At 35.7% G+C, this 24,023-nt stretch overlaps 5 protein-coding genes and 1 long non-coding RNA gene across 8 annotated transcripts; 1 reads left to right on the forward strand and 5 right to left on the reverse strand.

Annotated features, from left to right (window-relative positions):
- The first annotated feature begins 102 nt into the window (after positions 1 to 102).
- LOC106617306 (uncharacterized) lies at positions 103 to 3,149 on the forward strand. 2 transcript variants are annotated; one of them, XM_014234404.3, is made up of 4 exons: positions 103 to 651; positions 1,455 to 1,607; positions 1,671 to 2,286; positions 2,351 to 3,149. In XM_014234404.3, the coding sequence occupies exons 2-4, from the start codon at positions 1,474 to 1,476 to the stop codon at positions 2,699 to 2,701; spliced, it is 1,101 nt and encodes a 366-aa protein (XP_014089879.1). In that variant the 5' UTR covers positions 103 to 651; positions 1,455 to 1,473; the 3' UTR covers positions 2,702 to 3,149. The 2 variants fall into 2 exon arrangements, with proteins under 2 accessions (XP_014089879.1, XP_014089878.1); XM_014234403.3 differs by having other exon boundaries at positions 104 to 424.
- On the reverse strand, positions 3,132 to 3,718 carry LOC106617307 (uncharacterized). The gene is made up of 2 exons (XM_014234405.3): positions 3,456 to 3,718; positions 3,132 to 3,404 (listed from the first exon to the last, which is right to left on the reverse strand). Exons 1-2 carry the CDS (start codon positions 3,603 to 3,605, stop codon positions 3,306 to 3,308), a joined length of 249 nt encoding a protein of 82 aa, XP_014089880.3. The 5' UTR covers positions 3,606 to 3,718; the 3' UTR covers positions 3,132 to 3,305.
- Positions 3,719 to 4,234: 516 nt separating this feature from the next.
- LOC106617289 (uncharacterized) lies at positions 4,235 to 8,012 on the reverse strand. Its single transcript, XM_014234377.3, has 6 exons — positions 7,702 to 8,012; positions 7,484 to 7,614; positions 7,285 to 7,408; positions 4,900 to 5,295; positions 4,506 to 4,837; positions 4,235 to 4,419 (listed from the first exon to the last, which is right to left on the reverse strand). Exons 1-6 carry the CDS (start codon positions 7,855 to 7,857, stop codon positions 4,353 to 4,355), a joined length of 1,206 nt encoding a protein of 401 aa, XP_014089852.3. The 5' UTR covers positions 7,858 to 8,012; the 3' UTR covers positions 4,235 to 4,352.
- A 2,541-nt stretch (positions 8,013 to 10,553) lies between these two features.
- Positions 10,554 to 16,235, reverse strand: LOC106617291 (uncharacterized). 2 transcript variants are annotated; one of them, XR_011394806.1, is made up of 7 exons: positions 15,977 to 16,235; positions 15,777 to 15,907; positions 15,578 to 15,704; positions 12,053 to 12,475; positions 11,654 to 11,988; positions 10,635 to 10,790; positions 10,554 to 10,570 (listed from the first exon to the last, which is right to left on the reverse strand). XR_011394806.1 is itself a non-coding variant. In XM_014234380.3 (6 exons), exons 1-6 carry the CDS (start codon positions 16,127 to 16,129, stop codon positions 10,721 to 10,723), a joined length of 1,239 nt encoding a protein of 412 aa, XP_014089855.2. In that variant the 5' UTR covers positions 16,130 to 16,235; the 3' UTR covers positions 10,622 to 10,720. The 2 variants fall into 2 exon arrangements, 1 of the variants encoding a protein (XP_014089855.2); XM_014234380.3 differs by lacking the exon at positions 10,554 to 10,570 and having other exon boundaries at positions 10,622 to 10,790.
- A 274-nt stretch (positions 16,236 to 16,509) lies between these two features.
- Positions 16,510 to 24,009, reverse strand: LOC106617300 (Heat shock protein 70 cognate 2). The gene is made up of 3 exons (XM_014234392.3): positions 23,299 to 24,009; positions 17,697 to 19,178; positions 16,510 to 16,987 (listed from the first exon to the last, which is right to left on the reverse strand). Exons 1-3 carry the CDS (start codon positions 23,470 to 23,472, stop codon positions 16,724 to 16,726), a joined length of 1,920 nt encoding a protein of 639 aa, XP_014089867.2. The 5' UTR covers positions 23,473 to 24,009; the 3' UTR covers positions 16,510 to 16,723.
- Positions 20,340 to 20,943, reverse strand: LOC138855734 (uncharacterized). The gene is made up of 2 exons (XR_011394807.1): positions 20,677 to 20,943; positions 20,340 to 20,596 (listed from the first exon to the last, which is right to left on the reverse strand). It is a non-coding gene; the product is annotated as an uncharacterized lncRNA (long non-coding RNA).
- Positions 24,010 to 24,023: the final 14 nt, after the last annotated feature.

Below are 24,023 nucleotides of genomic sequence, written 5' to 3' on the forward strand. Positions count from 1 at the left end.
TAAATTTTATCGGCACGTTTGCATTGTACAATATTCTATTTACAGAGCAGCAGCTGTCTTTTCTAACATATGCTTAATTTTATTAATACCAGTTGTGCGAGTGAGAAAGCAGTTGCAGCGTACGAATTATGTTCATTGTAAGGCTATCAAAATGGTTGTTCGTTGGTCATGTTCGTTGTGTATGTTGGACGTTCGAGTCGATCACCAACCAGGACAAAATTCAGCAACAAATTTTAATGTCGTGTAAAAAACAAGAGTGGCGTCTAAAAACTGCTGCATATGCTGTAAACAAAAACTGAAAACATTTCATTCGTTCTATTATAGATAATTTGAAGTGTGTAATTTAACTTGTTACTTACTTTAATAGGAAATATAATTACTGAGTGCAGTGTGTCATAAAGTAAAGAGCAATAAAACGAAAAAGGTAACTGTGCTACAAGTCCGATTAAAATGAGGGAGATTCATTATAGTTCTGTAAATTTTAACAACTATACCTTTAACGAAATTTAGTTTTAAAATACTAAAATAATAATAAACGACCGAATAGCAATTGCGAGTATTTGTTTGGAGTCGTTTGTAATTCTGTTTTATACGGCGCGCAAACACGGAACAACGTCCGAACGCGAGCGTGTTCGCTCAACCTGCTCGAGGGTAAGGAGTATATCCGCAGACACATGTTAACATATAAATATATCCCAATCCTTAAAAAGATTATAGTTTATATTATTTTCATACCCTGAACTGGGTATGTTAAGTTTGCCTCTGAGTTCGTAATGCCCAGATGGAAATGTCGGATGATCACCATGGCGAGCTAAGTCGATTTAGTAATGTCTCAGTTTTTGAGATATCGATCTGAAATTTTGTACACGTTCTTTTCCTTGCATGGAAAACTTTATATTGGGTTTTTTAGCATGCGTGCCATCGAAGTTAATGTTTTTTTCTTGTTATTAATCAGTATTACATTCTGAGGCTTAAATCAGACCGATGGTATTGACGTATTCTGTCCCCGTTCCCACGACAGTAGGGTCTACGTAACCGGAACGGACTGTAAACTCGCCAGAATTCTGCCGCTACAACAAGAATAACGTATTCTGTCCCGTTCTCACGACAGTTTGGCCTAAGTAACAAGAACGGCCCGGACTTTTATCCGGCCAAGAACTCTCAACTCAGCCCCATTCCTCAAAATTACTATAGGAATGTTTTCTGCCGGTACAACAACAACAACGTAATCTGTCCTGGTGGGGTTTAAATATGTACACCTTATATAGAGTGGGCCCTATATTAAAGTGTTTATCTAATTGTTTTTCCCCAGAGAGTTCTTAAAGAAATCAGTTGACAAATCGGTCTGCTAAACTATCCGTACTTTACTACAAATGTTTAACAATTACTTCTTGCATTTAACCAATCATTTAAAAATCTTTTTTTAAATATTTAAAATTTTCCCCAATTTCTAGAGCAAACTAATATTTTACAATGTCGGCTGCCTTAAGTCCTTTACATTGTGATCTAAGATCATATTCAAGGCTTTGGCTCGGCGAGTTCATTGAACTTTATCAACAGGAAGAATGCTTATGGCATCCAAAACATCCAGATTACAGCAATCACAGGTAAATAAAAATGTTAACTTTTCCATATAAAGAACTAATATAACAATAAAATGATATCTTTAGTGTACGTAATAAGGCCTATGATCGTTTGGTTGAAAAACTTAAGGAAGTTGAACCGAATCCAGATCGTGCGATGGTTGTGCGCAAAATCAACTCACTACGTTCTGCGTTCAGACGAGAATTTCGTAAATCAAGTTCAAAGAACAACTATGAAACAAGATTGTGGTACTATGACAAACTACTTTTCATCGCCGAACAAAATCCTAAACGTCTTGCAGCTTTGCGTGATGCCAAAACACCTAAGAGACCGTTGGCAATAAGTTTCGATGTTGACGACTCTATGGAGTTTGAAGAGGAACCGATTGTCGAAGCTACTACTGTATCACCATCAGAGAGCCTAAATCATAATCAAGGCACTGAAATTAAAACTGTAACTGTAACAGCGGGTGAATGCGTAATTGTGAAAGATGAAGAACAACACCAGCACCAACAGCAGCATCAAAATCAAATTCAACATCAGCTTCAGCATCAGCATCAACACGAATTACAACAACAGCAACATAGCGCCGAACAACACATGCAACATGCAACAACCACAACGCAACCGCAGCACGCAACTGAAGTCAAAGTTTTGGAAATAACATCTCTTGACACAAATTCGCAACGGGAAATACAACAGGTAAAGATTTCTATATATATATATATATTAAGCAATTATTAAACACTTTTCTCGTACATTTTAGGCTGTGAATTCTCTGGAACAACACCAGCAACATATCCAACAACAGTTGCACCAACAGCAGCAACAACAACAACAGAATCAAGCGGGTTCAGCTCAAATCGCACAAATTCATCAGCAAGTTCCAACCATACAAATTGCTCGCGAACACCTGCAACCGTTGTTCGGCAACTCGTATGCCACCACTACAACTCACAGACAGGACGATGAATACGATGCTATCGGTATAAATGTGGCATCCAAGTTACGAGTAATGAATCCAACTCAACGCATTATTGCCGAGAAATTGATTAGTGATGTGTTATTCAACGGGCAATTGGATAATCTCAGCGTCTCTTCAACTTTGACTCAGTGAAAATATGTTTTTGTAAAACATCAAATTTTGTGCAGGTAATGTTATTCAACCTAAGTTATTAGCATTTTATATAAGTAAGCAAATAGTACTATAAGTTGTAATTGTATGATATAAATATTAAAATTTAAGAAATTTTTCGAAAATATAGCTGGGATTTCTGCATACATATTATATATACCTTTAAATATTATGTGTAGCTTACAAAATATATTTAGCCGGTCAATTTTGTACCATGCTTCTTATTTTGTTTGTAATTTGTTTGAAATAATACAATTCAATTAAAATTAACTATTTCTTATATTTGAATGTGGGGATATGTATAGCTAGAAACATAAAACATATTTATACTTTTTAATTGTGTAAATACATCAAAGTAATCTAATCTAAATTTGGAAGCAAGAATCCGCTGAATATTATTAAATAAAGTGTATTTTACTGTATATTGATACTAACAGCAAATTTTATTTCGCACGTCACACTTGATTATGTAACTCCTAAAACATTACAAACATAAACGGGAAAGACGAATACGTTTTTATGCATATTTCAATTAGCAAAAAACGTGATATTTACAAAATTTTATATCGTATAGCAAATGCTATTTTTATTTAACTGCTACCGTTGTAGCAGCGGGTGTCGCGGCTTCAACATTTTGCTCACCTCCAGTTAAACCTTGCACTCGCTTCCAGCAATATTTTGCAAACTGCAAAATAAGTTAGATAATAAATGTTACCAAGTTATAATTTTAGCTTACCGTCACAACTGGCAGATCGATCTCTTCTTCGACGGAAACTAATGTGCGATTCTTTTGCATTACACTCCATGCGTAATGCATACCAATAAGGGAGGGGATCATCACAATAGTAACCAAATTGCGTTGTACAAATGTTTGACTCTTTTTCATATTTCTATATTTGTTGCGTTTTTTAAATTTTACAAATTTATGCACCCTTAGTAATAACACCAAATTCGCAGCCAAACAATTTTTACGAAATATTACGAACAGCTGTTTTCAGAATATAAAATCAAAAGAAATGAAATAGACAGCAGCTGTGTTTATTATCTAGTAGAAGCAGAGTTACCGCGTTCAGCGTAGTTTTTAAAAATTTATCTGGAAACGGAAACACTATACGAGTATGTTGCATTTTTAAAACACTTCGCTATTCTTCCACTAAAAATATTATGGGAATTTGTCATGGTCTACAAAAATAACTACTACTCAGTACTAGTAAGTTAATATACAAAAATATACGAATTTAAAGAAAATCAAGAATAAACTTGATTTATCAATAAGTGTGTTTTTTTTTAAAATCATGTTACTCTTATTGCAAAACCCTGTACAAGTAGACAGTTAGACCCACATACAAATATTCTTTATAGGATCTCCGAAGTTTTTTACTGGGTGTAAAAAACTTCGTGCCAATTTAGTAACCCTGTCCAGGGTATAAAAATTGATCGACGCAAAAAAAAAAGTTCTTGCAAACTCACCCCATGTTGTTATTGAATCCATTAGAAAATTATTCATATTTTAAATCTGTTTTTCAAACTTTCACATGATTTATTAATTGTGGACTAAGTGGCTTGCTGAGAATTATATATTTGTGATATTACGCACATAAAACTTTCGCTTTTAGGTAATTTAAGTAAATAGTTAACTTAACAGCATCCTTTCGCGTTGAGCTAGCGTATCCAATATATATTGATGCATTTGTTCAAATCTAAAATGTGACAGTTAATCAGATATTTGAAGATGTTAATTTAAAGAGTCCATAAAATAAGTGCTACTCAAATAATTTCTACTTGCCGATTATCCGTCGCACCGCGAAAGAATCCTCTTGCTATCTTTGACAAGGCGTCATTGTGAAAAATAAAAACGTGCGTTAAATAGGCGAGGTTATATGGAACTAACAATTTAGCGAACGGAACACTTTTTAGAAATGTTGTTATTTTATTTTCAGGCTTCTCTACTTGTTGGCAGCAGTACGATTGCCAAAATGCTTGAACAGCTATCACAAAGGCCAAAACGCTAAATTCCAGTTTGTTCAGGAAGAAATATGAAAGACCACCCAAACCGGCGGAGAGCAAGTGTTGTCCTGTGCCATAGCGTGTGTAGCGTGTTAACAGACAGCTTGACAACTAAAAACGCAACACATTTGTAAATCATTTCAACAAGTAACGAAAGTCACTACTTATATTACTCTATATATCCCCACATAGGATAGAAAAAAGGCAGTCATTTCGAAGCGTATCATCTTCAACTCACTCAAACGTCTTGGCATCTTCCTCTTAGTTATAGTGCTCAGTAAATCTAATGGTACGCCATACATTAAATAACTGCTCATTCCATTCAAAATATATTTTGTACACGATGTGCCCTCATGTAAACATTTTCCTGATTTTTTAAGATCTTCCAAGTTCTCTACATCCTTTTGCTGTAATTCATCTGTGTTGGGCTGTATAAACCAGAAACCATTGAATTCCTTACGGCGCTTAAAATGTAATACAATGGCGCTGGAGAGCATGAAGACGAGTGTCTGAATGGGTAAGGAATGTGTTATGAAGTAGTTTTGTTTGCGCAGCCAAGTTTCTAAAATCTGTAAAGAGTTGATACGGATACTTTTAATTAACTATTATTCAAATGATACGATATTTGGTTATGTAAACCAAAATATTGAGATCTCGTAACATTTTAAAGAAAAACAATTTTTTTAGTAAAGGCGATATTAAGTATCGATATTATTAATGAATATGGGTACCATGGTGGTTGTGATCTTTTAACTTTTAGATACCACTTTTCGTTTCGTCGATTTCTTTCCAACAACGCTTCTCTTCATCTCCAGGAATAGGAAAATACCGCTGCGGACAGATCTGAAAAATACGGTGATTGTGAAATTAAATCGAAACAATTCTACCAACGGTAAATTGATCGACTGTGAGCTCTCAAAGCATTCACTTTGCACATATCATCCACATACCCAAATAATCACGAACGATATGTTCAGCTTTTTTCTTCAACATCTTCGGGATGTCAACTATTTCGATAAACTTCATTTTGGTATTTGTAAATCATTGTATCATATTTTCGTTCGTTACAGCCTCTTTTAGTCCGCCATTGGGTTCTTTGTTGTTTATATGGTCTATATGAAATTTTGCACAATGGTAGCTTTCCCACAGTAGTAACAACAGTACAAGTATTCAAGCCACTTTTTTCTATTACCAGCATTTATTTTCATTAAAATCAAAATACCAAAATTTAAGTCTTTCAAAATCCGATTTATCACGAACCAATTGTCCCTCAGCTGTGCATACGTGTCTTCTGAAGGTTAGGCCTATTTCTTAACATAGCCTCCTTTTAGTTAATTACACCTGACCGAGTGATGCTTCAATTTTATTAGCATCTTTGAAGATCTTCAAAGTAGATTTTCTTAGCGACGATAATCTACTAATTCACTTATTCTGCTCGTAGAATAATTTAGTTAAGCGGGAAGTGCACTTTTTCATTCGTCAAATAGGCCCGTTTTTTCTTCTTTTCGGCACTAAATCGGTTCTGTAGCTTTGCATAGCACAGTCCTATGACCGTTCTACATACCAGATTACACTTTGTGAACCCCAGAAAACGTGTAAAATACTGCTGTGAAGTAATTTCACAGTTGAACCTGTTACATAGATTAAGCAAACGCGGCACCCATTATGCCAGTAGCTTTCTAATGTTCAACATTTCATTCAGAGTCTACCAATACGAGATTGTGGACTTTTCTTAGGTTTTTTGTTAAACAAATTTTTAATGGTCGCTACCGACGGAGAAGTGTCATCGTATACAGTATCCAAGCGCTTAGCCCTCTTTGATTTTACTGTGCTATTTTCCTTCCAAAAACAATAATCGTATATTCTATTGTTATAAAATCCGCGGACTGCTCCGATCCACACGTGGTCAAAACAAAAACTACGAATCCAATTCGGTTAAAAGTTTGAAGATTATGTTTAAGATACAATTTCATTGGCTTCTACTCATAGAATTCTCATTAATTAGAAGATTTTTTTTAGAATGCAAAGATCTGTATTGGAGGTAGGGTAGAGGAAAAAGACGAAGATGAAGTATAGCTTCAGATTTTCATCAACGAAATTATGAAGCGCTTATTTCGTAAAGAATTTTGTTTTCGCCAAGCTAAAAGCTGTCGGTTTGCGTACTGTTGCTAGTACAAACGAAAAATTGGTGGATTGAGGCTTTGGCATGGCAGGTTGATTTTGAAAACTTTCTTTAAGGCTTCTATAGGTTCCTTATACCATATCTTTAATAAAATGCTGTTACTATTTAAAGTTGTTATAAATGTTTGTTGATTAGACCTTTTGAGCATTCGTAATTTAACTAAGGCGTAAATTGTGTCTATTATGTTATGTTATTTTTTTTTGTTTGGAATTTGCCTTATTTATAATTTCTGCTGTCTTCACATTAAATACTTGTCTCTTTATTCTGTAGCTAGTCATCTTATACTGCTACTCTTGCTCAGGATCAACCCAAGGGCTGCCCCTTCGGATCATCTCCTAAAAATTAAAAGTGTTTTTTTTTTTTGCAAACATCTTACCGCTTGTGTTGTTGCCGTGCCGAAAAGTCGCACGGTACGAATGGGATAGAACCAACTTAACTGGAACGCTGTGTACGCTGGCAAAAAACTCGCACTCAATAAGTAGTATCTTCCAAACAGACGCCTTTGATTCGAAAGATATTTGACCAATAGAAATTTTTGTATGATTTCAAAAATTAAAAATTTCAAAAGTAATCACCTGTAAAAGCAAATGCAGTAGAAAGTCAAAGCAGTGCTGGTCGAACCCCATAGCGAAGTTTCCAAATAATAGCGTAGTATATTTAACAGAGTTTCACGATTCAAGCTTCGCGGCTTAAGCACTAATGGTGACTGTAAATACATAATCGATTAGATAACAACACGTTTAGTCCACGCAATACACGAGTTAAGCGCGTCACGATCATGATGTGCACTTACAACAGCTAACGGCAGGAAATATTTCAAGCATCCCATAGAACAACGGTACCAGTTCCACCCGAACAACTGTTTACACGTTAGACCCCCATGCATTAACAGCTCCGAGCAGGTCAAACAATTATATGGTGGTTGATAGAGTTTACTTATCTCAACCATGTTTTGTATGTATGTATATTATATAGAATTGCACATATATCGGGCAGAGTGCATTGACAATTTTGAACAACCGACCGTTGCGTACGAATAGGAACTGATTGATTTGTTCTTGGCTTGTGCTAATGCAAGCGTCGCACCCATTTAAGTTAGTTGCAAACCGAAGGTCACTCATACGCACATATACATATGTAAATACGTACATTGATGATCCAATGTAATACATTAGCTCAAATTGCAAGCAAGAACGATGACAATGTTACCCTACAAAACATTTTTTGGCTCATATTCAAGTATGGTGTTATGCGGGTACATAAACAAATGGTAAAAATGAATATTTTCTTCAAGTGTCCAAATTCATAACTTAGTGTCAAATGCATGATTGTTTAGATAATATATATTTCGCTATAATTAACCTATAGTTTGGCTGGTCTGTCTGTTAGTCATGCTTGGCTGAGCTTCAATTCATATTTTAGTTGGGTGCCGTGAGGTACTAAGGCGTTTCCTAGAGGGCTGTTTGATTATCATACCGTGAACAGGGTCGAGTTAGCCATGCCGGTTAGCCTGTCGTCTGTCCGTCTGTATATACTAATTAGGTTTTTGATATATGGATCTGAAATGTTGCACACGTCCTTTTTTTCCACAAGAAGCTGCTCATTTATTTCAAAAGCTGTCCTACAAACTTAACAATCATAATCAAGCAAGAACTTGAAATGGGACAACTTTTTTATTTGTCAAGATATCTTCACGAAATTTGTCATATATTATTATTCAAGACAACGCTACAATCTTCGAACATACTGTTTAAATCGGACCATTATATCATATAGCTGCCATACAAACCGACCAATCATAATCAAGATAAAGATCTTTTTATACCCTTTATGCTATAAGGAATGCACCTGTGAAGAGTATTATATGTTAGTTTCGGTGCAGTCAAAATTAACGATTGTTTTGCTTGATTTTATTTATAAATATAGATTTTTTCTCAATTGTACTTTAAACTTAAGACCCCTCGAGAGGAGACTATTCTTCTATATTCTCAACACCTTTTTTCTTTAAAGAATGTATTAAAATCAACAACCCATTTAACTTGATAATGTTATTATGACAAACTGTTTCAAAAGTTAGCCATACCTTAGCGTACTAAGTTCTAACTCGCATAATATTAGTGCGGAGCAATCATGGTAAAGTTTATAAAAAAAAGTTCCAAAAATGTATGCAGCGTCAATTTACAAACGAATACTATTAACCCAGCGTAAATGACGTTCCTTTGCTTTAGTATTAATATTAAACAAAATTTTTTGTTCAATTAAAGAGTTAATTAATTTTACTAAATTTTTTGTAAATTCATTCCACAACAACTCATGTTTCTAGGATTCAGTCTCATATTCTTAATATACTTCGCTATGCTAAGTCTTTGCAAAGACTATGCTCTTTTAATATTTTGTATAAATTCTTGGTTAAAATTGCTGCAGTAGATCCTGTGATATGGGATTTCACCAAAAGGTGGGCGGTGCCACGCCCGTTGACTAATTTTGACACCGGCTCCTATAAAGCCTTTCCGCAGCACCTTGGCTGTGAATTATAATGCTTCTAAATTATTATTATTTAGTGAGTTATAGCAATTTTAGTAGTTTTCAACATTACCGTTATATGTTATCCAATTTCACCCATGTCCACACCATATGAAGGTTCTGAGCAAATCTGTATAAATTCTACGCCTATTGATCTTAATGATTTTAAAATTTAGCATAAATAGAGAAAGTAGTACTTTCTTTTACTTTGCTTACTATTGCTTCAGCTTTGCAACTGCATTACCGAGTGCCATAACTCATGACACGCATACTTATATCTGTTCTGCACTAACTGGTAGCTTAAGTGACCAACTAGTAAAAATTCGGATTAAAGCTTTTGAAATACGTAAGCTTGAAGAATATGTACTCGTATGTAAGCAACTTTTGTGACTTTCCACTAGGAAATATGTCTGGTCGTACGAATTTTGTAAAAATATTAAAGTTTTTATGCTCGATACCGCTACGGTTGGCTGATAATAAATCGTACCGTCTACTCCACATTAAAGTAGAAATTCAAATTATTTTGAATTTTTTGTGTCTTACCTAAGTGACAGCATTTGAATAATAATTTCGCAACCTAACATATCAATCACGAGGCCATACTAACGTATTCTGCAAAGGAACGACACGTTTTCGCATAACATTATTATAAATCATAAAACACATGCGAACTATGTGCGAAATACTTAATTCAATTGTAATATGTTAATAAGTCATGTTTTAACACTTGCATTTATGTAAATTATTTTTACAATAACCTTATTAAAAAGCGCTCCATTGTGTCAATACCTCGTTAGAAAATCACTAGTGATTGATTAATGTGTTATTTGCTTATTAGAAGTAATCAGACTGAAAATTACTTAGTATTATTATAATAAACAACATTTAGTATTCTTCCATGTGTAAATATCAGAGTTATCAACAAAATTTAAAACGCTACAGTCTTCTCCAGGATGGATTGCGCCTCGCACTCAAATATAGCAATTTCTGAGCTTTGAAGTCAACAGATCAAAATTTTATAATTAAAACATAAGCGTTTAATGACAAAAATATGATTGAAGACCTCAAAAGCAATGAGTAAAGGGTGCGATTTGAACTGATGATCATTGTGTTATTAAAATTCATAAATACTTGTATACCTGAGGAGTAATCACATTCTCTATTTGAGTTCAATTAATTGAGAAAAAATGTATTTTAACTTACATGTTGTATATTAAAAAATTGTTGTTATAGCTTTTTTTAAAAGCAGTTTTTGTTTACATTTTAATTGGTCAATTTGATTTAAAGCCTTACAAAGCTGGTGAATTCCGCGCCAGAATTTTCTCGATTCTTTCAATGCTCATATGTGTGGATCTCACACTAAAATAAAGTGGAAATGTGAGAATAAAGATAATTATTAATTATATCAAAAACATAAGAAAAAAGAAAATATTAATTTCAATACATACATACACACATAATAGCGTTCAAACATCTACTACTATCGTTATAAATAATTCTGTTGTGGTTACTCGTCAAAGTGCTTATGACTAACAGCATCATAATTATGATCAATATATCAGCACGAAGTAAATTGTAAAAAAATGAAATGAACAGTAAATTTAAAATACCGTTGTAAAGGAGATAGGAGAGGGGTTTGCGATAGGAAGCGCTCCATGAACTTTAGTTTCAGTCTACCAGACCACCGGATTGGTTTTCAAGCGCTAGTATTTGCTATCAAGGTAGCAGCAAATATTCTGCATCGAAGTGCATCAAAAGATCGCTTTGGTTATAAAGTCTAATGAACTACTTGCTTTATCAAGGTTCTTTTTTCCGAAATCGTGTGAAACTGAACACTTCTTGTAGTAGTAGTCATACATGCGGTAAGACTACAAATCTAACAAAGTTGCATGAAGCAATCGAGACACTTTTCCCTTTATTGTGAAGATTTTGCAGTACCAAGGTTGACATTTCTTAACAAACCAGGCAAATATATACTCATACTGAATCCCTCATAACCACTGTCGTGAAAACAATCGACTATAAGATACTCTCACAATTAGTGAGATTTAAATTCGATTGATGAAGTCAAGCGGTGCTACAGGAATCCTCATATTCGGTTATAGGACTAGACACGGTGTGGATCAATGTCGGTACAGAAGGACGGACAGACAAAATAAAATAAACACCGGCCGAAACCACACATATTTCACAACTATTAGACCTTAAGTATACATACTTACTAGTTATTTGTGATGCCGTTTATGACCATCGCACTGAGCTTGCTGACATAATTTTTGTGAATGGCATAAGTATTCACCAAATAGGCGAGCGCCATTGGATAAAGTATCACTCTGCAGGGAAACCGCTTGACCCACTCATAGGAGTCGCCAAAACGCTCTTCAGTCAAGTAAGCTGTAACTTGCTGCCAACTAATTTGTAAGCCCACGACCATCCCATAGCAAAGCAGTGTTAATTTTGGGAAAAATATGAAGCCAGATCCACTTAGAAAAGCCGCCACGCTGTGTTTCAGCGGTGAGTCGCCACCGAAATTGCGATTGAAGTAGCAATGCAGCAGCTGAAAATTTTAGAAATCCAAATGAAATGAAAATTATGAATAAACGGAAGTGTCTAACACCTACCCTGTAAATGGCGACGTATGAGGTGAGTAGCGCGAAGGAGCGGAGTTTGAAAGCTTTCAATTTGACGTAGAATTTCGCCATGAATCCGTTCACATTTGGTGGCACATTGCTCATCAGCATTTTGATGGTGTCCAATCCCAATCCAGTGAGCATAAAGTTTCGAATTCCTTGCAGAGCATATTGCTTGCACGATTTGTTTTTGTGATTGCATGATCCGTTGTCGTCATTCTCTCCCGTCTGCTTCACTGTTGTAGCATTGTAGGGTGTAGGTTCCATCAACCAAAAGCCTTTGTAGGCTTTTCTCCGCTTGGCATTCAATATCAAGACACTACAACACATAAATATGAATGTGCGTAGCAATGGCGAATTGGCGATTAATTTCGTGAGTGCAGTATTCTCTAGCATAATCAAAGATTCGAGTGTCTGGTGAGATGATGAGATCCAGCGATTCAGACGAGATAGTATTAAATTTGAAAATCATAGCAAGAAATAAAATCAAAATCGAATTATGTAAAGTTTAAAAAAAAAAATAGCCATTTTTAAATTACACATAAAATCATTTATGTTATCATACAAGTATATATATATATATATATATATATATGATGGATAACGAGACGTGTTGATTGTCTGTCCGTCCGTTCGAATATGAGGAGGAACGCCTATGTCTGAAAAATTTTTGGCCCATTTAATCTGCGCGCTTATTTTTCCAGATTGGTACAAGCTTTTTTATGTCCGTGTGAACTTTGACCTTATATGTCAATTAGTGTGTTTTTAATAGCTGTTTGTTTACGACACGAAAAGGTCCTCGGACGATTTTTTCCATTTAAAAAAATTGAACAACAAGTTTGCTTGAAATTCAGTGAGGTTGCGTAGTTATTGAAAACTGCTCCATGCGAGTTCACTTTCGTTATCGATGATAACATCAAAAATGTTAAAGAAACCAACTCCCCCTAATACCCATATACCTAATAGCTGACTCTATATCGTATATAATGGTCAATCTTAATGAAACTCAGAGATCACCTTTTCAATACTGCTCCTACCCCCATATGCTTAATATAACAATTTCATACTTCCGTTTGGCCTTATACGATATATATTGGTCAATATGTAAGATATCTTAGTAATATTATGTGTACGTATTCGATATATTCATTATTTAAATAATTCCCCAGCTCACATATACTACTTAAAAAAATTTAATTTTTTTGGCAGACATTTTGCCGAATTTATCGGCCAGCTTTCATAAAATTGTGTGATTTTTCTTGAGTTTACTTGCGTAAAGGCAAAAGTTAATGCAATCAGTCCAGACCTTTCACCAGCCCCACTATACTCCAGACAGGGATTTCCGAAGGGCTAAGTGCGGATGCATCAAATATTGTTGCTCTCCCAATTTACCAGAACCAAACGCGAAGAAATATTTAATAATATGTATACCTATTTATATTTGTTCAAAGGTTTAATAAAAAAAATATAACTGATGCTTCGAAAAGATATTGTAAAGATAATTAACGAGTAATTTATTAGATCAGCGAAAATATTGACCTTCACCAGATAAAATCCGGTTAAATTTCGGTAACGTAGAAATGGTTGTCATAGGAATTGCTAACCGTAGGTTCAAATTTAATGTTTCTGCCTTGTTTATTCGGAGAGCTTTCATACTTTTAGTAGTCTTTAACATAATAGTCGGAGTGGTTATTATCGGGTGTCACCTAATTTTACTCTGGCTCATGAAATACTAGAGGGAAATCTTCGTTCTAAGTCTGGTTGATATATTGGTGTAGTTTGCCAAGAGTTGGCGTAACTTGATTAATATTCCTTGTTTCAATATTTCGAACATACCTTGGAAAGCTACTATCCGTGTACGTTTTCCTTAGTATATGTCATTAATTTCGAACGTAAACAACCATATTTTTTTACTCAAATATGTCGAACTTTGTGCCTGAAAAAGTTTTTGCGAAGCCTCAGCTGAAAGTCATGGTATTTAGGTGGAAGTGTATGGTGAATATGATTTGGCTTTGCGAACGTGTCAAAAATGGTTTGCACGTTTTTAGGAGTCACTCAAGAAGCCAGTTCAAAAGGTTTAAAAGCAGCCGGATAGACTCCGAAGCAAGGAATTTGGGTGCCATATGAATTGAAGCCAAGCGACGTTGAAAGACGATTATGCATGTCAGAAATACTGTTTGAATCCTACAAAAACAAGTAGTTGGTGATGAAAAATGGATCCATTGCGACAATCATATGTGAAACCTGCACAACTAGCGAACCGCTATATATCCCAGATCTTGCACCTTCTGACTACCATTTATTCCGGTCGTTGCAGAACGCCTTCACTGGAATACAATTTACATAAGAATAGGGTATCAAAAATTGGCCTAATTCATTCTTGCTCCCCAACCCGGCGGGATGGGATGAAATGCACTCATTTTCAGGAAGATGGGAAAATGTTAAAGATTCAGAAGAGCAATACTTTAAATAATATTGTTATTAAGGTTATTCTTAAGTGAAATGGCCACTGTAGAATTTTTAACAAATCGTTTTTGTTCGCTTAAACTATGCTTTATAGTCATTAAAATAAGTTTCAAGGTGATTTGTAGCAGGAACATTTTTTTCCAACTTTAAGCGTATGTTGTAAGCCCACCATCGGTTCAACTATAGTTATGTGTCAACTCTGTACAACATGTTTTTCTCAAAACCTCGAGACAAACAACTTTGACAATTTTTATCCGATCGACTACAAATTTTGAGATTATCTTTAAAATTGGATTTAGAAGTACTCGTAAGTAGGGAAATTTTGATTGATTCAAAATTTTCTTTATTCACGAAATTATTGACTAAAAATAAATGTCTATAATTTTTGAAGGAATCAATATTTTCAAATTCTCCTATGTATTGCTATGGGATTTCTCATGTATGTAGATTATCGGCGTATTTTTTTATTTGGTCCCAGGACAATTGTGGATTTTACCTTTTTTCGAATAATGGCATTTTGTGGGCGTGACAAACCAACCTTATTTATTTGTCAATTTTTACTTAAGTTACCGTTGGCACGTACAGACAGATGAACGGATACACAGACATCTGGAGTCATCGCCTAGTCATCATTTGAAAGTACACCTATATATACATATATAACTTTCTACCTATATCAATTATTTACGAACAACCGTTTGACAAAGTTTGAATGAAACTTGTACCTTTGGAATCATTTATCGACTATAAGCTTCACAGTCCATCCCGACTAAATTTATTCTGTCATTATTTTCCACAAGCACCAATATAACGCCAAAATTACTTGCATATATTATTATTGTAAAAGCAAAAACCCTTTCTAAGCAAACAAACACATTTACTGTATACTCGCGTGTGTCTCACATACTTATTTTCTGTATACATATGTTATACCATATCTCAGCCATGCTTTGGATACTTCCAACGTGCTTTTTAGCATTAGAAATTGTCTCAATATATAATTAATGCTGATTTAAGGAATTCACTGCTTAATTCAACAATTATACTTACACACTGAAATATTGTGGTCGCGAACAGGCGATGAACTCGTGGACTTGGTACTAGGTATTTAGCAAAGCTGCCGATGAAAGTGGGCAGCAATATGAAGCTTAAATAGGTATATTTACCAAATAAATGTCTGTAAGGGAAACAATTGTAAACAATTTAACAAAGTGTTTCTAAATTTTTATTTAGGTTTTGTGAAACAAACCGCGAAATACAGATAATGACTTGGATCGACAAGCCGATAGCGGTGCCGGCCAACACTGCCTCCGCATAATATATGAGCGTCGACTGCAGCACCTTCCTGTTGAGCGACCGTATATGCATGATTAAGGGTAACTAAATAAAAAGTTTTGAACTTTATTCAAATGGCGGTCCACCGCATACACTTTCAAAACATGCACTTACACCCATAATAGGCGCGAAATATTTCATATTCGAGAAGAGAAATTTATATGTGTTGAGTAATGCATTTTGTTTACAGCTATGATCATGAAAAATGCCGGTACATTTAACATCGTTATCATTTAAATATTTAATGAATTTACTCATAACTATCATTTTGAATTATTTAAAATTTGTTGAGTTGACTAATTTGATTTTTTTTCTGTTCTTCAAACTAAAATCGAACTTGCGCGCACCAGCGTGTATTTAGAACTAATTCGAAGTTAAAATTGTGACCGTCAATTTAATGAATTTCTTTATGTTTTTCCTTCCCTTGTTTTCAAACCTTGTACACTTGTTTTGTTGTTTTTTTTTGTATATTTGTACTCGTCGATTGAACTTGTATCTGCTGCAGTACGTCATTACAATTCCACGAGGAAATAAAAAAGTATTAATAAAATTCGAATTCGAATCTGAATATACACTATTTATAAGTCGACGAAGCGGTAAGTAAACTCGACAAAGTAGAAGTCAAGAAAGGAAAGAACTAAACGAACTCCGCTTGGTATTTATATAATATATTAGTTTAATATTTATAGGTATAATACATACATAAGTGCATGTTTTAAAGGTAAAAAGAAAACAAATTTATGTAGATATATATTTATAATTGTCCGATTTAGAAAATGTACGAATAAATAATTCAAATTGAAAGTGAAATTTAAAGTATGTGTAAAGTTTAGTATGAAATGTTGGTAATTTATTGCTAAATTAATCGACTTCCTCGACAGTCGGTCCGCCAGCACGTCCCCCCTGTGCTCCCTTAGCAGCACCTGCATCACCACCACCAGTGCCTCCGTGCATCTTCGCCATTACAGGGCCGCAAACTCGTTGACACTCCTTCAGATGATCGTCGAACTCGTCCTTTTCAGCGAGTGTATTGGCATCCAACCAAGACATCTCTGAGATGCATTTATCGCGTACCGTTGATTTATCGGCGTCTGTCAGACGTCCAGCGGGGGCATCCTCAATGGCCTGCAAAAATAATAAATTATTTTTAGATCGAATTTTTTAGTGGGTCGAAGCTAGGATGGAAGGTTTGAGGGGAGTTTTCTATAAGGAGCCCTCCGTCAATCTTAGATTTAAGCTACCGGGCCCCTGTAGTGCCTTTCAGGCAGAAGTGACTGCTGTTAAAGTCGCAATCGGACCATTGGCATCTTGCGTTCTAGCGCTGAACCAATGGACCTCGCGTTATCTTAGAAGACGCTGGTCAATGACCCGCTCCTGTACGACTGCAAGATCCTTTTTTAACTACTTGCCCTTAGCAAATTTCATCTTGCCGTAATAGTAGGTGTCCTTAAAGGACATTGTTTAAGTCGTAGAACGCAAATTGTTATATGGAGGAGGATGAGGTGCAACATCCATATCAATATTCATTTTACCGGATCAACGATTTGACCACATCAACATGGATATCGTCGGACCATTGCCACCTTGCAAGGGATATCGATACTGCTTGACAATAGTGGATCGTTATTCCCGCTGGTTAGAGGCATACCCGCTCGAAGATATGACGACAGAAACAATTGCTTTTTATTTCTACATACATTGGATCGCGAGATTTGGAGTACCGATAAGAGTAAAAACGGACCAGGGAAGACAATTTGAATCTGCACAGACGGACTGAAGGGCATGGCAAAACCGACTTAGCTCGAAATTTACTTTAGGTTATTATTTGACTTACCTGCTTGCAGCTAAAGATGTAGCTCTCCAAAGCATTCCTAGACTGAATGCGCTGCTTCTGTTTCTCATCCTCATCCTTATAACGTTCGGCATCCGACAACATACGATCGATTTCTGCCTTGGACAGACGTCCCTTATCATTAGTAATTGTAATCTTCTCCGATTTACCAGTGCTGTTGTCCTTAGCGGATACATGTAATATGCCATCAGCATTAAGGTCAAAGGTCACCTCAATTTTGGGCACACCACGTGGTGCTGGCGGTATGCCAGTCAAATTGAATGTACCCAAAAGATTGTTGTCCTTAGTCATGGCACGTTCACCTTCGTACACTTGAATTGTGACAGCATTCTGATTATCGCTGTATGTAGTAAAGGTTTGTTGTTGTTTGCATGGAATGCGAGCATTGCGTTCAATTAGTTTAGTCATCACACCACCGGCAGTTTCGATACCCAATGAAAGCGGCGTTACATCAACCAGTAGGACATCCTGAATTTGTGAACTACCCACGCCTGTGAGAATGGCAGCTTGCACGGCAGCGCCATATGCCACAGCCTCGTCGGGATTGATGGACAAGTTCAGCTGTTTGCCACCAAAAAAGTCTTGCAGCATCTTTTGTATTTTCGGAATGCGTGTAGAACCGCCCACCAGCACTACGTCGTGTATGGCGGCTTTGTCCATTTTAGCGTCGTTCAGCGCACGCTCAACTGGCTGCAGAGTCGAACGGAACAAGTCCATGTTAAGCTCTTCGAAACGTGCGCGACTGATTTTCGAATAGAAATCAATACCCTCATGCAAAGCATCGATTTCAATGGAAGCCTCTGTGCTGCTGGATAGGGTACGTTTGGCGCGCTCACAGGCGGTACGCAGACGTCGCAAGGCGCGCACATTGGAGGACAAATCGCGTTTGTGTTTGCGTTTGAATTCCTCAACGAAGTGATTGACAAGTCGATTATCGAAATCTTCACCACCTAAATGTGTATCACCAGCTGTCGATTTGACCTCAAAGAGCGAGCCCTCATCGATGGACAATATGGAGACATCGAAAGTACCACCGCCCAAATCAAAGATGAGCACATTTTTTTCACCTTTCAAGTTCTTATCCAAACCGTATGCCAAAGCAGCGGCTGTGGGCTCGTTAATGATGCGCAACACATTGAGACCAGCAATCGAACCGGCATCTTTGGTGGCCTGACGTTGACTATCATTAAAGTAAGCGGGCACTGTAATAACGGCATCGGTAACCTTGCCGCCCAGATAGACCTCGGCGATTTCACGCATCTTAGTCAAAACCATCGAACTGACTTCTTCCGGCGCGAAACGTTTTAGTTCGCCTTTGAACTCGATTTCGATTTTAGGTTTGCCACAGTCGTTGACCACTTTGAAAGGCCAGTGCTTCATATCCTCCTGTATTTTTGCATCATCGAAACGGCGACCTATCAGACGCTTGGCATCAAATACTGTGTTTTTGGCGTTCATGGCGACCTAAGAAATATGTGAAATATGTTATAAGTTGTTTACGGTAAAATGAATTTAAAATAGAAAATAAAGCCGGTTTAAACAACAACTTGTTGTTTGAAGCAAAAAACTTGTAGATTATTTTAAATACGGGGAAGGGTTTAATACTTATAAATGATAACTTACAGATCTTAACGCGGCTAAAGTTTAAAAAGATTTTGTCTGGAAAAATTGATTTCTTAAGAAATGTTTGCAGGCTTTCAGAATTAATTGCGAAGAATTCCGCTTCCATTCATGTAAAATTCATGAACCTTATAAGGCTTTTATGCCAAGTTTGCCATCTCATACTTAAAAGGAACATTGAGAAATTGTCAAGGTCGAATTCTTTAAGAGGTTCTTCAAGACTATGGCACAATGCTAGGATTTTATCGCTACTACGACCCAGCGGAAAGCCGAAAATTAATTCATTGCAAATGAAGACGCCCTCAAGAAAATAGAATAACCCTCGTATGCACCAAATCCCAAATCCTATACACAATAAAAATATTATAATCTTAATTTCAATTATTTTTGATTATAAATATTGACACATCATATACGAGGACGGCTATATATTGCCAGTTTAACCATTTCAGGTATTGTAAGACGCTATATGATGTTTTGCTTCTAAAGTTTGACTTGGTTTTAAAGAGAATTTTCGGCGAGAACACAAATTTACGGAATAAGTGTTATCCGATCTTTGGCCAATTGAAACAATCACTTGTTAGTGGGTTGCTAATTCTGTATAGATCATATTAACAGCGAAGACGAAAAACCCGCTGGACATCCAAGAAAGGCTATTACAGAATGATTTGGGTAACCATAAAATAAGGTTGATCGTGAATGAACCCTCGAAAAATATCACTATAATAGTCTGAAAAGTGGGTATTGCGCTAGCTCACTGTGTCTCATATCAATATTCTCTTTGAAAAAAAAAATCTGCTAACTGTTAAAGAGCAAACTGTCGTACATATAAAATATAAGTTTAAAATATTTTATATACGAATTTATCTTAAATATTTTATGATATTTGCAACTTACTCTCTAACAATATAATAAAATATTTGCCAAATTATTATTTCATTTCCTTTTCCATTGCTAAAAATAGCCAACAATTATAAACATTTTTAGAAATGAAACATAAAAACATCGATTCATTGCAGCGAATGCTATTTTTGAAACAAAACAACTTGGAAGCACACGTCCTCTACACTGTGCCACTAAACCAGAACATTCCACGCGACGTGACTTATGAATTTATGTATGTAAATAGTATGTACAATCATAAGTGTTTGTGTATATAGTATGTATGTAATTATGCATTGTATATAACTTAAATGATGCTGCAACCCGCAAACACCCACACGATTGCCAAAATTCACACCATTCCCACAACATCGCTCTGACTTCGTCAACATCGGTAATGGGGGTAATAAAAAAGGCAAATTTATATATTATATATATTTACATGACCACATATACATACATATAAACATTGTGTATTAGGTATTTTCTGAATGCATGACGAATGCTTTCATATTTATGGCTGCTGAACAGGTGTCGACGACTCATGTCATGTATCGAAATGGTAGTAAATGTCGGAGAGTGGACCAGTCAGATCCATATAAAGGCATTCCGAGCGACTGGGTGCTTGTCGCCGGCGATCATTACGGGTATGGTCTATTGTAAAAATAATGAGTGACGGCACCTAATCCGACATAAATGTATGTACGAGCTGGTATTTACAAACTTACTACACCTTTTCACCTACGTATGTACATACACGTGTATGCGAGTATGTTCGCACAAATGTGGTAAGTATGGCGGTTCATCAAATTTGGCGTACAGCGCGTCTGGGCGATGACAAGTGTGTGTGCCGTAATTTGAAGAATTCCAATGAGAATACAAGCAATCGTCAGCGGGTGCACGTTGCAATTCCCAGCACTATGTTTTGCCCGTAAAGTGTAGGGTCAAGAAAAACGTTGTTGCACAAATTGCATTTTTGGTTGTGCTTTGATGAAATGTCAACTGAAAAACGTATAGTGACAGCTTGTCAAAGCGCGATATTATTCTAACGCATTGTTTGTGCATTTTCTTTTTGTTTTGATGTTTAATTTTTTGGCAGTTTCCATTCATACTTATTTATGAAATCATAAATTACACATTTGGTGTGAAAACTAATAAAATTTTACAAATTAACAATTAACATACGATTTTGGCTGGCCATGATGCAAGAGACAAGTGCGAATATATTCTTTACCGATTTTGACTCATTTATGTTTGTTTGTAGAGCTTGTTAAGCAGTTGTAGATAAGTAACATTTAACATAAATATTGGAGGCATTCAGATCAAACTCGCTGCGATGCGATTATTTAATAATTCAAAATAACAAATAAATAAAAAAATTGTCAAATATACTTTTCTTATTAGGATTCTACTAAAAACAGAACGAATTCTTTTTATCATTGTAACTGTATAGATTTTACTTTCTTTGTTGGATGATGCCTGTAGAATAGAAAATTAGGGAAATCGATTTATTTATGTTTGGATTGATCCAAGTCGATCGAAGAGAGCTTACCAAGTCGAGCCTGCAGATATCTCATGCATAGAGAGGATATATGATAATTTGTGAAAAGTTAACATATGCCCGTAGTGTACACTTAGAAATCAGTTGTACTCTTTTGTTCCCATTTGAGCAATGTTGCCATTGTAATCAGTGGACTCGTTTCTACGGGAATAATGCCATTTTTGCGAGTCGTAACTGTTCATTTACACTGCGCCCTCATAAGATAGGTCGTATCAGCTAATACGGTATACGGTTTTGCGTCGTTCACTACACCCAAGGTCAATTTATTTTTATTTAACACGCGCTCCAAAAAAATAACGGGCCGAAATTTTCGTAATTTCTTTTCCCATCATCCTATTTTAGTTTTATTATGGCCGAGAAAATGATGGACCACCCGTATTAGCTTCATTCAATTCGTAAGGCATGTTCTTATGTCCCTCTAAGGCACGAGGTATCCCTATTGTCACAACATAGTTAGAATAAGACCTACTTTTTTCAGTAAAAAATTCTGGATCACTAAGCATCAAGGAAGATAATAAATTACGTATATCTCCGGGATTAGATTGTGTAAGTCTGTTTTCATAGATAGCCTCTTGAAAGCTCGCTAAGAAAAGAGTATGCTTATCAATGGCTTATAGCTCAGCTATCTTCCAAAAAATCCAATCAAGGGAACTTTAGCTCTACAAAACTGTAAGTCATAATTTTGAAAAAATTGTTTACCAAAAAAGGAGGAATAGCACCTGTTTTCCACCTTGAATTTATCAAACTTACGTCTGTATTATTACGTAAGGGTAGTCGAAAGGCTTATCGAGTTATCATAATAAACGAAAATTTATGTACTTTTACAGCACTAATCTATGTCATTTACGGATTAACCGTAAAGTTATAGTGATGTTAAAGTGTGATATTTACGGAGAGTCTGCCGCTACCTGTTATACAATCCTTTTCTTCAAGATCAAGAAATTTTATTGTGGTGCCACTGTTTAAGAGTTTGTGAAGCTTCGTAGATTAAAGGCGAGTTTAAAGAAACTAATTTAAAGTAGTTGTCAAGTAAACGCGACCATTTCTTCTTCGCTCAAGGAACCGAATCTATCATAATTTTAGTTACCTGAATTTTTATTAAAATTTTCTTTTTATAAACAAGTTTTTTGAAATTTTAAGTTGCACTATTAGCTATGAAAATACAATATTTATATACGGACAGACTACAGAGTTCGTATTGCAAAAAATTTTTGGAGACTAGGTTTAAATACAAAATGACTCATTCAATTCTATTACGTCCTCTCTTATAGAAAAGCACTTTGCACCCCTGTTAAGTTTTTCATTCACACAAATTCTTCAATGACTTTCAATTGTCTTTTCATACTCAACTACACCAAAAGTGTTCTTAATCAATTGCAAGTAAAACAAAATCCTTTGAAAAATTGTTGCCTAATAAAGTATTATCACGATTAAATTCATATTCTGGGAAATTTTTTTTATTTTGCACTCTATTTTCATATTTTTTAATGCATGTATGAGTGTGCGTGTTTTTGTACCCACCTGATTCTTGGCTGCATCGCCGATCAAACGTTCCGTATCGTTGAACGCAACATAACTGGGTGTGGTGCGATTGCCCTGATCGTTGGCGATTATTTCGACTTTGTTATTTTGCCAAACGCCCACGCAGGAGTAGGTGGTGCCCAAATCAATACCGATCGCTGGTGCCTTACCCATTTTTTCGCTTGATTTTTCAAATGTTTACTTGATTGCACTAAAAATAAATGCAATGCAATCCTTTTTTATTTTATTTTTATATTATTCGTATTGCACTCGGCACTTTCTCCGGCAATTATGAAGATACAAGTATGTATATGGGTATGTTTGCAGTTAGATTGGTCACTTAGTTCTTTGACTTTTGAAATTGAATTGAATACAAATGCTCGCTTTCAAACGCGCCGGCAAACTGTTGGCTTTTCCTGCCGCCACACTCGATTTTATGCTTTTGCGCTTTATTGCTATTTTTCAAATTGGCCGAATATTTGTGATTTCTTTGTTTTTGGCATTCACGAAGTCGCTTTTTTGCGTTTATCTCGTAGCGTAGACGAATCTCTGTGCGCATGCGCTTGAGCAGCTACGAGCGTACGAATTGTGAAAAGTGTTGTTTACGTTTGGAAGTTGTTGTGAACGAAAGTGAACGTTATGCTTTCGGCCAATTGATTGTGGAAAAATTCTCAATAATAATAGCGTTGTTGGAAATGTTAATTTTGTTTTGTTTGTGGAAAAGA

The sequence above is a fragment of the Bactrocera oleae genome, chromosome 2 (assembly GCF_042242935.1).
Source record: "Bactrocera oleae isolate idBacOlea1 chromosome 2, idBacOlea1, whole genome shotgun sequence".
Lineage (NCBI taxonomy): Eukaryota > Metazoa > Arthropoda > Insecta > Diptera > Tephritidae > Bactrocera > Bactrocera oleae.

What these genes read in the sequence shown, in the direction of transcription:
- LOC106617291 (XM_014234380.3), bottom strand. Translation starts at nt 16,129, where the DNA reads ATGATAGTTATGAGTAAATTCATTAAATATTTAAATGATAACGATGTT. An exon ending in ATTTCGCGCCTATTATGGGT is followed by an intron (nt 15,908 to 15,976) that starts GTAAGTGCATGT and finishes CTTTTTATTTAG; the next exon opens with TTACCCTTAATCATGCATAT. An exon ending in GTCATTATCTGTATTTCGCG is followed by an intron (nt 15,705 to 15,776) that starts GTTTGTTTCACA and finishes TTTCCCTTACAG; the next exon opens with ACATTTATTTGGTAAATATA.
- LOC106617307 (XM_014234405.3), bottom strand. Translation starts at nt 3,605, where the DNA reads ATGAAAAAGAGTCAAACATTTGTACAACGCAATTTGGTTACTATTGTG. An exon ending in TCGATCTGCCAGTTGTGACG is followed by an intron (nt 3,405 to 3,455) that starts GTAAGCTAAAAT and finishes CTTATTTTGCAG; the next exon opens with TTTGCAAAATATTGCTGGAA.
- LOC106617300 (XM_014234392.3), bottom strand. Translation starts at nt 23,472, where the DNA reads ATGGGTAAGGCACCAGCGATCGGTATTGATTTGGGCACCACCTACTCC. An exon ending in GCGATGCAGCCAAGAATCAG is followed by an intron (nt 19,179 to 23,298) that starts GTGGGTACAAAA and finishes CATATTTCTTAG; the next exon opens with GTCGCCATGAACGCCAAAAA. An exon ending in ACATCTTTAGCTGCAAGCAG is followed by an intron (nt 16,988 to 17,696) that starts GTAAGTCAAATA and finishes TTATTTTTGCAG; the next exon opens with GCCATTGAGGATGCCCCCGC.
- LOC106617306 (XM_014234404.3), top strand. Translation starts at nt 1,474, where the DNA reads ATGTCGGCTGCCTTAAGTCCTTTACATTGTGATCTAAGATCATATTCA. An exon ending in CCAGATTACAGCAATCACAG is followed by an intron (nt 1,608 to 1,670) that starts GTAAATAAAAAT and finishes TGATATCTTTAG; the next exon opens with TGTACGTAATAAGGCCTATG. An exon ending in CGCAACGGGAAATACAACAG is followed by an intron (nt 2,287 to 2,350) that starts GTAAAGATTTCT and finishes CGTACATTTTAG; the next exon opens with GCTGTGAATTCTCTGGAACA.
- LOC106617289 (XM_014234377.3), bottom strand. Translation starts at nt 7,857, where the DNA reads ATGGTTGAGATAAGTAAACTCTATCAACCACCATATAATTGTTTGACC. An exon ending in TACTGCATTTGCTTTTACAG is followed by an intron (nt 7,409 to 7,483) that starts GTGATTACTTTT and finishes TTCGAATCAAAG; the next exon opens with GCGTCTGTTTGGAAGATACT. An exon ending in CGCGGTGCGACGGATAATCG is followed by an intron (nt 4,420 to 4,505) that starts GCAAGTAGAAAT and finishes GTCACATTTTAG; the next exon opens with ATTTGAACAAATGCATCAAT.